Source organism: Haemaphysalis longicornis, unplaced genomic scaffold (assembly GCF_048455015.1).
Source record: "Haemaphysalis longicornis isolate Haplotype H1 unplaced genomic scaffold, Haemaphysalis longicornis Haplotype H1 scaffold_15, whole genome shotgun sequence".
NCBI lineage: Eukaryota > Metazoa > Arthropoda > Arachnida > Ixodida > Ixodidae > Haemaphysalis > Haemaphysalis longicornis.
The window spans coordinates 2,106,794-2,120,602 of NW_027526257.1; the positions used below are offsets into that span (position 1 = coordinate 2,106,794).

The 13,809-nt window shown below is 49.7% G+C and overlaps 1 protein-coding gene across 1 annotated transcript in view; it reads right to left on the reverse strand.

Moving 5' to 3' along the window:
• LOC144165820 (endothelin-converting enzyme 1-like) overlaps positions 1–13,319 on the reverse strand; it is a 38,954-nt gene extending 25,635 nt beyond the window's left edge. The window contains exon 1 of the mRNA XM_077695599.1: positions 13,164–13,319. Within this exon, the coding sequence (XP_077551725.1) occupies positions 13,164–13,319 (156 nt within the window). The remainder of the gene's footprint in view (positions 1–13,163) is intronic.
• Between the last annotated feature and the right edge of the window lie 490 nt (positions 13,320–13,809).

The following is a 13,809-nucleotide window of genomic DNA, read 5'->3' on the forward strand; positions in this document are numbered from 1 at the left end:
AGGCGCAACACGCCAGGCGGAGCCCGAGATGGAGCACTGGGTCCAGCATTTTGAGGGATGGTTTACTTGCTGACCCATAAACAACGCTACCATAGTCCAATCGTGAACGTATCGACCTGGTAAAAACACGTAAAAGAAGTTGTTTGTCAGCGCCAAAAGAGATGTGCGACAGAACCTTCAGGATATTCATTGTTTTTAAGCATTTATGTTTTAGTTGTTTTATGTGTCGGATGAATGTCAGCTTTTCGTCAAAGATAATACCTAAGAACTTGTGTTCCTTTTTTACAGGAATACAGACACCGTGGAGTTCAATGTCTGGATACGGCCGAATGTCACGCCAATTGGAAAACAAAAGACAAGTGCACTTCCCGGGATTAAATTTGAAACCACTTATTAACACCAAGCTGGACCTGGCACTCACAGACAGAGAAGTTACAGGATTTAAAGGAGAGTTGAATGTCGTCTACATAGATTGAACAGGAAATCGACGGTGGCAGCGCCTTCCGAAGGGAAATTATTTTCACAATAAAAAGGGTGCAACCTAAAACTCCACCTTGCGGCACTCCATTTTCCTGCTCATGAACACTAGAGAGTGCATTCCAACTCGCACACGAAAGGTTCGTTGTGACAAGTAGCTGGCAAGTGTGTTTATCATGTTACCTGACATGCCGAAGGACTTGAGGTCGCTTAGGATGCCATACCGCCACGCGGTATCGTACGCTTTTTCCAGATCAAACAATACCGTCATACAATATTGTTTGTGGAGGAAAAAATCCCTCATATAGGACTCGAGCGCGACGAGTTGGTCGTTGGTGGACCGCCCCGCCCTGAAGCCTGCCTGGCAGCTCTCGAAAAGACCATTGTACTCAAGAAAGTACACGAGTCTCCTGTTTATCATCTTCTCGAGGAGCTTGCACAGGCAGCTTGTGAGGGCGATGGGACGATAGCTAGCGGGAGAGGAAGGGTCCTTTCCTTCCTTCAGGAAAGCCACTACTATGGCCTCCCTCCAAGAGCAAGGAATGTGCCCCGAAAGCGATATTTTGTTGAATAGATGTAGGAGTGTTTCAAGAGTGTCTGGGTGTAGGTGTTGTATCATGGTGTATGTGATTTTGTCTGCACCTGGAGCTGAAGGCTTACATGTCCTCAGAGCAACCTTCAGCTAACGAATTAAAAAGAATTGTAAGAAGTGTGCGACTTGTTGTTATCACGCAGGGACTTTTTTCTACAGATGTTTTGTGTTTCATGAAAGTGTTTGTGTAGTGTGCTGAACTGGACAAGTGTTCAAAGTGTTGTGCAAGTGTGTTAGCCTGGTCTTCCAGTGTGTCCCCTGTTGTACTAACCAGGGGCAGGCTGTGTGTCTGTTGTCCTTTTAGTTTTCGTATTCATGTCTAGACTTTGTGTGCGTCAGTGTATGAGTTGATGGAAGTGAGGAAGGTGCGCCAACTCTCCCTTTTCGCCTCACGACGCACTCGCTTCCGAAAAGCCTTTGCCCGTTTAAAAGAAATTAGATTTTCTGACGTGGGGTACCGGCGAAAACTCACCAGAGCAGGATTGGCCACCCTGGTGTAGTAACGGCCACAACCTTCCATGAATACGTCAATTAACCCTCGGCCCTCAGTCCCCAGCGGCTGCGAAGCAACTGACCACGGCGGCGGTCAGACCTGTGACGCAGCAGAGGGGGCTAAGAATCCCTGGATCCGGACAGGCCGCCAATGCAATCTGAACCTGGCAAAGTTTAACGCGCGAACCTTATCTAGCGAAGCAAGTCTCGAGGTGTTGTCTGAGGAATTAGACGGCATTAAATGGGATGTAATAGGGCTTAGCGAGGTTAGGAGGGCAGGCGAAGCCTTTACGGTGCTGAAAAATAGACACATCCTATGTTACCGTGGTCTAGAGGACAGACGACAACTGGGAGTGGGATTTCTAGTCAATAAAGGCATAGCTGGCAACATAGACGAATACTATAGCATTAACGAAAGGGCAGCAGGTCTTGTAATTAGGCTCAATAAGAGGCACAAGCTCAAGGTGGTGCAGGGCTATGCGCCCACATCCAGCCACGACGACCAAGTAATGGAACGCTTCTATGAAGAAGTGGAATCAGCAATGGCTAAAGTAAAAACACAGTATACCGTAGTTATGGGGGACTTCAATGCTAAAGTAGTCAAGAATCAGGCTGGAGACAAGGCAGTTGGCAACTATGGTCTGGGCTGTAGAAATAGCAGGGGGACCTACTACTTGAGTTTGCAGAACGGGATAACCTACGCGTAATGAATACCTTCTTCTGTAAACAGGAGAGTCGGAAGTGGACCTTGAGGAGCCTGAATGGGGAGCACAAAAACGAAATAGACTTAATATTATGCGATAACCCTGGCGTCGTGCTGGATGTGGAAGTGCTCGGAAGGGTAAGGTGTAGTGACCACCGTATGGTAAGATTTCAAATTAGGCTAGATTTGAGGAGGGAACGCAACAAGCTAGTACGAAAGAAGCCGATAAATGAGCGAACAGTAAGACGTAAACTAGAAGAATTCAGGATCGCACTGCAGAACCGACATTCCGCCCTAAACGAGGAAGCCGAGCTTACGACAGAGGAAGCCAGTGACAACCTTACAAGCATTATCACGGAGTGTGCAGTAAAAGTAGGGGGCACTATGGCTAGACAGGATACTGGTAAACTTTCACAGAACACGAAAGATCTAATCAGGAAACGGCAAACCATGACAATCTCTACCGCAGCTGACAGAATAGAACTAGGCGAGCTCTCGAAGTTAATCAATAAGCGTAAGACAGCTGACATACGGAACTAAAATATGGAGAGGATCAAATACGCTGTAAAGAACGGAGGTAGCCTGAAAGCAGTGAAGAGACGTCTTCGCGTGGGGAAAAATCAGATGTATGCACGTAAGGATAAGCAAGGCAAAGTCATCACAAATAGGGATAAAATAGTCACAGTGGCCGAGGAGTTCTAAAGGGATCTGTACAGTTGGCGGGACATCCAGGATAATGCCGAACGAGACAGTAGTTCAGAGGAGATAGACATCCCACCAGTAACGACCGAAGAAGTAAGGAAGGCTTTGAAAGAAATGAAAGGGGGCAAAGCACCTGGTGAGGATCAGATAACAGCAGACCCTTTGAAGGATGGCGGAGAAATTGTACTTGAAAAACTGGCAAACCTGTATACGCAATGCCTAATGACCGCAATGGTACCGGAATCCTGGAAGAACGCGAACATCATCCTAATCCACAAGAAAGGTGACATGAAGGACCTGAAAAATTACAGGCTGATCAGCTTACTGTCAGTCGTCTACGAGGTATTTACCAAGGTAATCACTAACCGAATCTCTGCAACCTTAGATTTCAGTCAACCTAAAGATCAAGCAGGGTTCCGTAAAGGTTATTCAACAATGAACCGTATTCACACGATCAATCAGGTGAGAGAGAAGTGCGCTTAGTATACTGAACCCCTATATATAGCCTTCACAGATTATGAGAAAGCATTTGACTCGGTCGAAACCCTAGCAGTCATTCAGGCATTACGGAACCAGGGGGTAGATGAGCATTATGTAAGAATACTAGAGGATATCTACAATAAGTCTACAGCTACCATCATCCTCCATTGGGAGAGCAGTAAAATACCTATAAGGAAGGGTGTAACACAAGGAGACACAATCTCTCCAATGTTATTCACAGCATGCTTACAAGAAGTATTCAGAACGTTGGATTGGGAACAGGTGGGAGTAAGCGTTAATGAAGAATACCTCAGTAACCTCAGATTTGCTGATGACGTTGTCTTGCTAAGTAACTCAGGGGACGAATTGAAAAACATGCTTTCCGCATTAGGCGAACAGAGTAGAACCATTGGCCTGAAAATTAATATGCAGAAAACTAAAGTAATGATCAACAACCTCGGGACAGCACAGCAGTTTGAGATAGGTGGCGAGGCAGTGGAAGTGGTAAGCGAATATATCTACTTAGGCCAAGTTGTGACCCCAGATCCCAACCATGAGGCAGAGATAATTAGAAGGACCAGAATGGGGTGGAGTGCATACGGCAGGCATTCTCAGATACTGAATGGCAGCCTTCCATTGTTCATGAAGAAGAAAGTGTATGACAGCTGCATCTTACCGGTGCTCACCTACGGGGCAGAAACTTGGAGGCTCACTAAGAGGGTTCAACTTAAATTGAGAACGACTCAGCGGGGAATGGAGCGGAAAATGATAGGTGTAACATTAAGGGACAAGAAGAGAGCGGAGTGGGTCAGGGAGCAAACTGGTGTTAAAGACATATTAGTAGAAATTAAGAAGAAGAAATGGACGCGGGCAGGGCATGTAATGCGAAGGCAAGATAACCGCTGGTCATTAAGGGTAACAGAGTGGATCCCTAGAGAAGGCAAGCGCTGCAGGGGGTGGCAGAAAGTTAGATGGGCAGATGAGATCAAGAAGTTTGCGGGGATAAATTGGTCACAGTTGGCACAGGACCGAGGTAATTGGAGAATAACGGGAGAGGCCTTTGCCCTGCAGTGGTCGTAGATAGGCTGTTGATGATGATGACCGGCGAAAAACACCCCACGCCTTGTTCTGGGCCTCTCGCGCCCGCCTGCAGTCCTCGTTCCACTAGGGTCTCCTTGGGGTGCGGGACCCACTGGGGAATGGACTTTTCGGCGGCGTCGAGGATGTGCGCCGTGACGAGTTGGGCGGCTTCCTCCACGTGTAGGTGTTTTATGGATGTGTGGTGTAGTTAAGATGTTTGTGTGAATGTGCTCCAGTTTGCTTTTGAATGTGCTCCAGTTTGCTTTTGATTCATTCAACCTTTTATAGGAAGACGGACTGCTCAGATAGGTTAATGAAGTGTGGAAATGGTCACTACCATATAGGTCTGTGCCCACACCCCACTCAAGATATGGAAAGAGAACTGCGGAACCAATAGCCAAGTCAAGATGCGAGTATGTATTGTGTCCTAATTTATGGTATGTAGGCTGTTTTTTGTTGAAAAGGCATGCTCCGTAGGATGTAAGAAACTTCTCTATCAGGCGACCTCGGGCATCCGTTCTGGAGGAGCCCCAAAGAGAGTTGTGCGCATTAAGGTCGCCTGTTAGTATGTATGGTTCGGGCAGCTGGTCAACTAGTGCCTCGAAATCAGAGCTCAGAAGTGCCAAATCAGTAGAGATGTAAACGGAGCATACCGTTATCAACCTGTTAAATATTATTGTACAGATCGCTACAGCCTCGAGGACAGTGTTTAAAGAGAGAGTGTGTCATGCAATGATTTCTGGGTGACAATGGCCACACCTTCTGAAGAGTGGGTGCGGCCAGCCCTGTCAGGCCTACGCGCAATGGACATCCCGATGTTATTGTGTAAATAAACAACATCCAACACGTCACAAGTTTCTGTTTGCCGCTTCCACACTGCCGGCGTTTTTCGCCGGCTCGCCCGGCTCGCCGCTCCAATCGGAGGGCCGGAGGGCGGAGCTTCTGCTCTCGCGAACGAACGACCCGATCGTTGGCGGCGGAGGCGCCGTGATTTCGTCAGCTCATCGGGCAGCTGGCCGCGACCAAAGTTCTACAGCGATTCCAGGCACTCTGTTTCTATTACTGTTTATTACCATTGGATGCGAAAACGTGCCGGAAGCACGAAAAGCCCACTGAGCTAGCCGCACGGTCGCTGTGCTGGCGGCGGCCACGGCCGCGCAGTGGCCCAGGCCGGCGCAGGTAGCTCGAGTGATAGCTTGCTACCGCTGCACGAAATTGTCCCAAAGTCCCGACCATGATGGCTTACATGAGAAAGGAGTTAATGATGCGATGGCGGGTTGCATTAAAAATTGTCATTTGCACCGATTACGAGAGCGGCACTCGAATATTCGCCGCAGTGCTAAGCCGAACACATCTGCAGACGGACCTGTAGGCAGACCGGCCGGCTGCTCCCAGCGCGCGTCTTGCCACCCACCGTCTCGAGCGTCGTGCGTCCTTCTTTAGCCGCGGTAGCATTTGCACTCACAGCGCCTGCGTCACATCCACGGTCGCTTTTTAATTAAGTGCCTCAAGAGATCAGTACGTGGGGGCATTCGCAGAAAGTGCCGTCGATGCGGATTCGACACTGCTACGGCGGCTCTGCTCTGTGATATCCCTCCGACGGTCACGTGGTCAGCTTTGTTCACACAAAATCCACAAAATCCACCGTTTTGCGGCTCTCGCTGAAACCGAAACTGCGACTGGCCTCATTGAAAATGCTCTAATTAAACAACCGTCGCACGCTGAAGCAGATGAGGTTTCTACAGGTTATAAGTAGGTCACTAGCTACTTATCGCAACAAAAAAAACAAGATGCAAAATTTTTGTGTCAGTGCCCCTTTAAGGAGGCTTCTGCAGTTCCATTGGATAGTGTTTTCTGTTCCCATTATTGAAATTTAAGAATGACTGGAGTGTGTGTGTTCATGTGTCGTCTTTCGGGGCTGTTACTCTTTGATTGGGCTTTTTGGGCCTTTCTGTAGGCTTGGGATTCGGTGGCCGCTCCTTGCGCTGCGTTGCATGCAGGAACCGCCCGACATCCATCTCGTCGTCGGATGTCCGAGGCATGCCCGACGGACCGGGCCCACCCGACTTGGCCCCCCTTCGGGAGCCCTTCGTTTGAGCCGCCACCGTCGGGGGCGCCAGAGGTGGCACGGGAGGTGCGGTGGCAGTGGGAGCCGGTGCGGGGCCCGTGGTGTCCATCACCTCGGTACCCTCCAACGCACTGGAGGACGGGGAGACAGGGGCGGGAGCGGCACCGGTCCCGAAAGAAGTGGTTTGCACCACAACCGCTGCTGCCTCACCAAGCGGCGTGGTGCCGGGTTGGGCTGCGTGAGGCAACCCAGCGGGGGGCGGGGGCGGGACCAGGTCAGACTCGCTGAACTGGGTCCCTGTGGACACCAGAAGCCGCTCCGCCCCCCGGCGAGCTGCGTACTCGTACCTCCCCAGAGGGAACGAGGCGAACCTCCTTCTCGCCTCTGAAAAGGTGATGTTCTCAGTGACCTTAATGTTTATGATCTGCTTTTCTAGTTGGAATTTTTCGCACTTGCGGGAGTATGCCGCATGCGGCCCCCCGCAGTTTACACAAGTGAGGGTTTCGGGTGGGCAGTTCTCGCTCGGATGATCATGCGCCGCGCATTTTGCACACGTCGTACGGCCACGGCAAGAGTTTGTACCATGCCCGAACCGCTGGCACTTAAAACAGCGCCGCTGATTCGGGATGTACGGACGGATGGAGCAACGGATAAAACCTGCATGTATGTGTTGTGGAAGGACTGCGCGGTCAAAAGTCAAGAAAATGTGCTTGGTGGGAATGTCCTTGTCGTCTCTGCGGATAGTGATGCGTCTCACGGCAGTGACGCCCTGATCCTTCAAGCTGGCAAGGAGATCCGCATCCGTTTCGTTCAAGAGATCTGTTTCGGATATCACACCCTGCGAGCTGTTTAGGCTCCGATGGGGTGTGACCCTGATGTCTAGATCAGCCAGTCTAGTCTGAGCTAGAAGCTTCGTGGACTGCTGCTTGTCATTTACCTCGATTAGTAGTTCACCAGACCTTTGTTTTTTGCACTTATACGATTTTCCTATTATGGATTCAAGATAATTGGCGATCAAGAAGACTGACTGACATGCTAGAGGGTGGGTTGGATTGAGGGATTCCATGACAAGAAATCGAGTTATCCGGTTCAGGAAATGTTAAAGATGGCAATGGGGGAAAAGATACTTCGGTGCGGCCCCTTTTCAGGGACCGATCACGTTTGGGGGGGGGGGTTGTAAATACCATAGGGCATAGTATAAAAGCAGGGAGACTGGGGTACTTTCTTTTCTGACCTTACCCTGGTAGCCAGAGATGTCCCGGAGCTCCTTGCCTGGTAGACAGGCAGGGAGCCCGTCGGCAGGAGCTTGACCAAGGCTCCTACGGCCACCGTTTACGGCTTCTACCCTTCACCTTACAACACCTCGCCACTGTTGGACACGGCTTTTGTATGGGAGCTCGGGGTCCGCGGTTTGGCTGCTCACCGTCACCATGAATACTCAAGGTGCCCCGTGCGGGGGACAAAACCATTGGCTGGTAGAGCTAGCGTGCTTTGCTTCAGTACACCACTTACCATAAAACAAGACAGGAAGAAACACGGACAATTGCGACGAAAACACGCATAAAACTCTCGAAAGAAGAACGACCAATTTCCCAAAAAATGAAGAATCAGCGAATGTACTCCCTTAATCCTTGTGGTTTAGGTGATGCATCAAACAGAATATCAGAAAAACAAAGAAAGCACGAAAAACATTGTCATTATAAAACATGATTAAAGAAATGAAATATATATAAAATTGTTCAGCACACACAAAAACAAAAAAAAACAGCCCAGGAAAAAGAGCGACAGAAACAGAAATAAGAAATATCGCGAATGTGTACGAACGTTCTAACGCCCTTCAATTGCAGTCAGTGTAAAATTGGAAAACTGACTTTTTTATTTTTTAGAATAGCGGAAGTGGAGATAAATTAAAAGCTGGTTTTTTCAAGTCTCGGTGGGAGCCCGGGTCTCCTCCGACATTTCTCGGGGGAGGGGGGTGGAGGGAGTGGTGCGCACCCCGCTCCCCTACTCCCCAAAGTGGCCAGTGCCATTACCAGTTTAGGTTTTTTTCAGTTGCCTCTACCTTTACACTCAAGTTTCTGTTGTGGCTAAAAGCTTGCTGCATTATTGTTGGGACAGGCGTGCACGGTTTACTTTCCTACTTTCCATTTTTTTCCCTTCAAATCCTTACCATAGGAGGATAAGTGCCGTATAAACATAAGCAGCGGTTGCGTCATTCATTTCTTGTTTAATTTTTTGTTTTGACTGTGAAGACCATGTACACACAAAATGCATTTAAATGTACACAGAAATACAAGCAAGGAGCCTACTAACCATCATTGACTCATGATGATTAGGGTTACGTGTAGCTGGTGCAAGGCTAACTGGGCAAAAAGCACCAAAACAGTTGTTACATATGAGAGATGGAGATTTAAACACTAAAAACAGTTAGCGAAAACGCAAATTAAAATCGCCCAAAGACACTGAGGATGGCTGGTGTAGAGGGCCAGGTTGGGATTATGCGTAAGGGCTTGTAAGGGCATATGTCATGAAAGGGCTTTTTCTCTGTAGATGTTTTGTGTGGCATGAAAGTGCCTGTGTAGTGTACTGAACTGGAGACGTGTTAAAAGTGTTGTGCGAGTGTGTTCGCCTGGTCTTCCAGTGTGTCCTCTGTTGTAATAACCAGGTTTTTTGTACTAACCAGGTACTTCCCAGGTGATTTTGCCCGTTAAAGGAGACGAGGGCCTAAGACGTGGGGTGCCGATGGAGGACACCCCACGCCTTGTTGTGGCCTGTCGGGCCCGCCTACACTCCTCATTCCACCACGGCCACCATTGGTTGCGCGGGGCACCAGAGGCGTGGGGAATGGACTTTTCGGCGATGTCAAAGATATGAGCCGTGAGGTGTTGGGCGGCTTCATCTACGTGTAGGTTCTTTATAGATGTGTGGTTTGTTGAGAAGTTTCTGTACATGTACTCCAGTTATCTCTAGCTTCATTGAACCTTTTACGGGAAGGTGACCTGTTTGGGCTTTTATCTAGGTGTGTTAATGTAATTGGAAATTGGTCACTACCATACGGGTGAGCGCCAACATCCCACTCAAGAGATGGAAAGAGAAGTGCGGAACCAATAGTCAACTAGATCGATGTGTGAATATCCTATATTATGGTATGTAGGCTTGTTTTTATTGCGTATGCACGCTCCCGGAGATGTTAGAACTGTTTCTATAAGGCGAACACAATATTTCTTGTGAGAATAGCCCCACATTGCATTATGTGCATCGAGATTGCCTAAAAAGATAAATGGTACGGGTAGCTGATCTACAAGGCCCTCGAAATCCGAGCTCGAGAGCTGGAAGTCAGGAGAGATGGAAACGGAGCATAGTTTTATTAGCCTATTGAAAATTATGGTGCGAATGCGAACAGCCTCAAGGACGGTCTGTAGTTGAATTGTGCGACACGCCAAGGACTTTCGGGTAATTATGGCCACACCCCGGAAGATGTACCACCACCATCAGTGTCTGTCCTAAATGTCATGTATCTATTGAAGAAATTTGTATGTAATTTAAATTGGTTTGTTGTACACACATGAGACTTGGCTGATTGGACTGCCGTATCTCGTACTCATCGTCAAGGGTTTTAAAGGGGCCTTGAAAGGCGTTGTTTTCAGCACACTAAATGAACTAGCGCAATCATTAGATTGGGGTCAACATGCTCTGTGCACAGTATTACTCTTTTACGCGAAGCGGCAAGCTAACACTTTTGTTGCAAAGTTTCTCCTTCTTTTATACCCCTCCCCTGCGCGTTTTTGGACGCCGCCATTTTCACATGTCTACGTCATCACCTCCCAGGTCTACGTCATGAGGTAGACATCCTGCTATTGGGCTGATGTTTCACGCATTTCCCGAAAAGAGATGTGTCGTCCGCACAGCGTCGGCTCACCGGCCGATCTGCCAGCGGAGTGGCGAAGTGCTTGGATATGTTACGACTATTAAAAGTTAACAAGTGTAAACAAACGCTTAATCGTTTGTATTGAATGCAACACGGCCATAATAAAACATGGTCATTCTCTTACCTGAGTACGATCTATAAAGAAAGCGTTGAAGCCCCGTGGCACTTCCGTGCAATCGCAGAAAACGCCCTGGGGCGAATGCTCGCGTTTGACGCTTACATTTATTGCAACTTCAAAATGTACCACAGGTGCGTTTCGGGCGAACACAACGTTACAACATGCGTTGCAAGTCTGAACCGGGATTGACAGATGGTCGGTTGCCTTCTCCTGCCCGTCGTAAATTCGGCACTCACCTCGCGTGCGGTTTGCGGAGACGAACTTCAAGTCACACTGGCGCGCAAGCCGAAAAGGATTTTAGCCACGCACACTGCACATACCCTACGCTAGGTTGAGTCGTACGTCGCTCGAGAAAGATAATCCAGATCATGGGAGAGAGAGAGAGAGAAACAACTTTCGCTGAGCCCATTTCAGGTGACGCTCGCAGGCGTCAGACGGGGTGGAACCCTAGTCACGAGTCCTATATGAGTCCAATAGCTCCTGGCCCCTGGACGCGAGCTCTTGCTGCGTCGACAGGTCGGGGCTGGACATCAAGATCTCCCATCGCTCGGGTAGGGGGGGAAGCGGAAGGGGGAGGAAAGGTAGGGGATTCTTGAGCTCAGTACACTCCGCCAGTATGTGCGGCAGGGTGCCTTCCGTCTTTTTGCAGAACGGGTAGATGGGGTCGTGTTCTGCCGGGAACATCTTGTTAAATAAAGCTGGGTGCGCCAGTGGGAAGCACTATCGACCAGCGGAAGCACAACGTCGCATTTCATCGCGAAACAAACGCGTCCACAACACACACACACACCATCGCCTCCTGTAGTTTTACAATGCCAAACACATCGCGCACTTCCAAATGGGAGTGAGTGGTACGCCTGCAGTGCCCACATGTCGCGAGGTGGGGCCTCGAGCTGAAGCGGGATCACGCAAACGTAACTGTCTTCGAGAGCGGTTTTTGCCTTGTTGCGAAGGCAACCGATGTTTGAGGTTGCCAAAGAAATGGCGCTCGCGCCAGCGTTAGAAATATCAAAGCCGCGGCAGAGCATGTTTTGCCAACGTTGCCGCTCTCCACCACGCGTCGCCCCAAGCTGAACTGGTCACATGAATGAAGCGCTGGGAGGGCTACCGATTGGGGGAGAGTGGCCAGAGTAGAAGGAGATGGCTTTGTTGGGCGGCCCGGGCTGATGTGCATACAGAAGGCTATGCACACACACACAGCATCGGTCGCTGGCTTGGCCTAATGCAAGCTTCCTTAGGACATTCAGCGATGTTACGACGATACATATCTGCGTGAGGGTGACGTGCTAACTACACGAGGTATTTAAAAACACAGGGGCAAAGAACTTGGTTCATTTGAAGCAAATTACTGTCCACAGAAGAGCGGAACCGTGGTTGGTTGTCGCGCTACTCGCCGACATGTTAGAAACGCAAGCGGCCTCACGTACGCATGCTATTTTGCTGAAATAGCGTCCGCTATTCTTCCGTCCGCTAAACGAGAAGCGTCTTAACGTACGGCGCACGCGGAGTGCGAACGATGCAAAAAATAGCGCTCGTTGACTGTTCGCCTACGGCTGCGTACGTTATTCTACAACTCTCTAATACTACCGTTCAAAAGATATGGGTGCAGCTTGTCAGAACACGGTGCACGCTGCTCGAGTGCGGCGCTGGTTTGCTCTGCGCCTCCCGTTCATCGCCACTGATAAGCGATCCGAGCCGGCTCGTTTTGTGCACGGATTCTTTATCAGTTTAAAATGTCTTTTTCACATGCCGACGGTAGGAATTACCACCGCCGCAAAATAAGACCCGGCACCAGCGGGTCCCCGTCTGAGATGTGCTTTTTGGATAAACAGCGCGCGGTGCATCAAAGGGAACGACCGCACAAGCCTCCCTGTGCGGCTGCGAGTTCGCCGCCAATAAAAAGTCACGTGCCGCCTATAGAACCTACCGCAACGTACACCGCGAAAGGGCAAGGCCAGGCCGCACACATGCCGCCAGGGTTTTCATTCGCTTTTTCAGCCTTGAGCGGAGTGCGGTATCCATGGTTTGAACAAATTTGAAAAAGCCAAAAGAGTGTCCCTGTAGCAGACGGCAGTCTGAGGAGCGCAATAGCGGAAGTACGTCACCGCTGAGGAGGGCAGCATCATGGGAGGGAAGGCTTTCGCGCCATCAACACGAAGAAAAAGTTGAAAGGAGGAGGAAATGCGGCGCGACGATAATGCGCGGTTTTTGATTAACAATTTCTCATTTATTACTCATCGTTTTAACAAAATTCTCGCGGGAGGAGATTGCTAATACATTGCTGTATTTGGTTACTTGTAAAATTATGCATCGGCGGAAGGTATCTCAGGACCCCTTTAAGAGGGCCGCTACAGTTCCATTGAGTTATGTTTTTTCTCCCATTATTCTGTGTAAGAGATACAGGATTGTCTATGTTTATGTGTTTTCTTTCGGGGCTGTGACTCTCGTCCTTTTTATTTTTGTCGGGAGGTTTGGCTTCGGGACGCGTTCTTTGCGCTGCGTCGCAAGGAGGTACGGTCCGACATCTATTTCGTCGTCGGATATCCTCGGGGAGCCTGAGCGATCAGGCTCCTTGGACCAGGCAGCCTCTTTGGCGCGCTTTGCCTGGCCCACAACCAGCGAGAGCTTCAGGAACGCCTCCCATGGCACAGGCGGTGCGGCGGGTGCCTCCGTCTCCATCTTCTCCGTGCCCTCACGTGTTCATTTAGACGGTGGAGCAGAACTGGTGGTGGAAGCAGTGGTATCCCCAACGGACGTGGTTGCCAACAAAGGCGCAGCTCGCTTAACCAGCGGCGTAGGGGTGGCACGGGCCACCAGAGGGAGCCTGAGGGGGGCTGGGGAAAGACCAGGTCCCACTTGCGGTGCTGGGTCCCCGCCAAAAGCACACGCAACACTGCCTCTCGGTGAGCTGCGCCGGCGCTGGTACGTCCCCAGGGGGAAAGAAGCGAACTTCGTTCGCGCCGTTGGGAAGGTGATGTATTCGGTTTCCTTTACGTTTACTATTTTCTTCTCTCCCTGAAACTTTTCACATTTCCTGAAGTAGGTCGCCTGTAGGCCTTAACAGTTATTTCAGGTGAATTGTTGCGAACTACAATTATCAGTGGGGTTGTAATGTTTGGCGCACTTGGCACAGGTTATTTGGCCGCGAAACGAGTCCGAACCGCTGGTA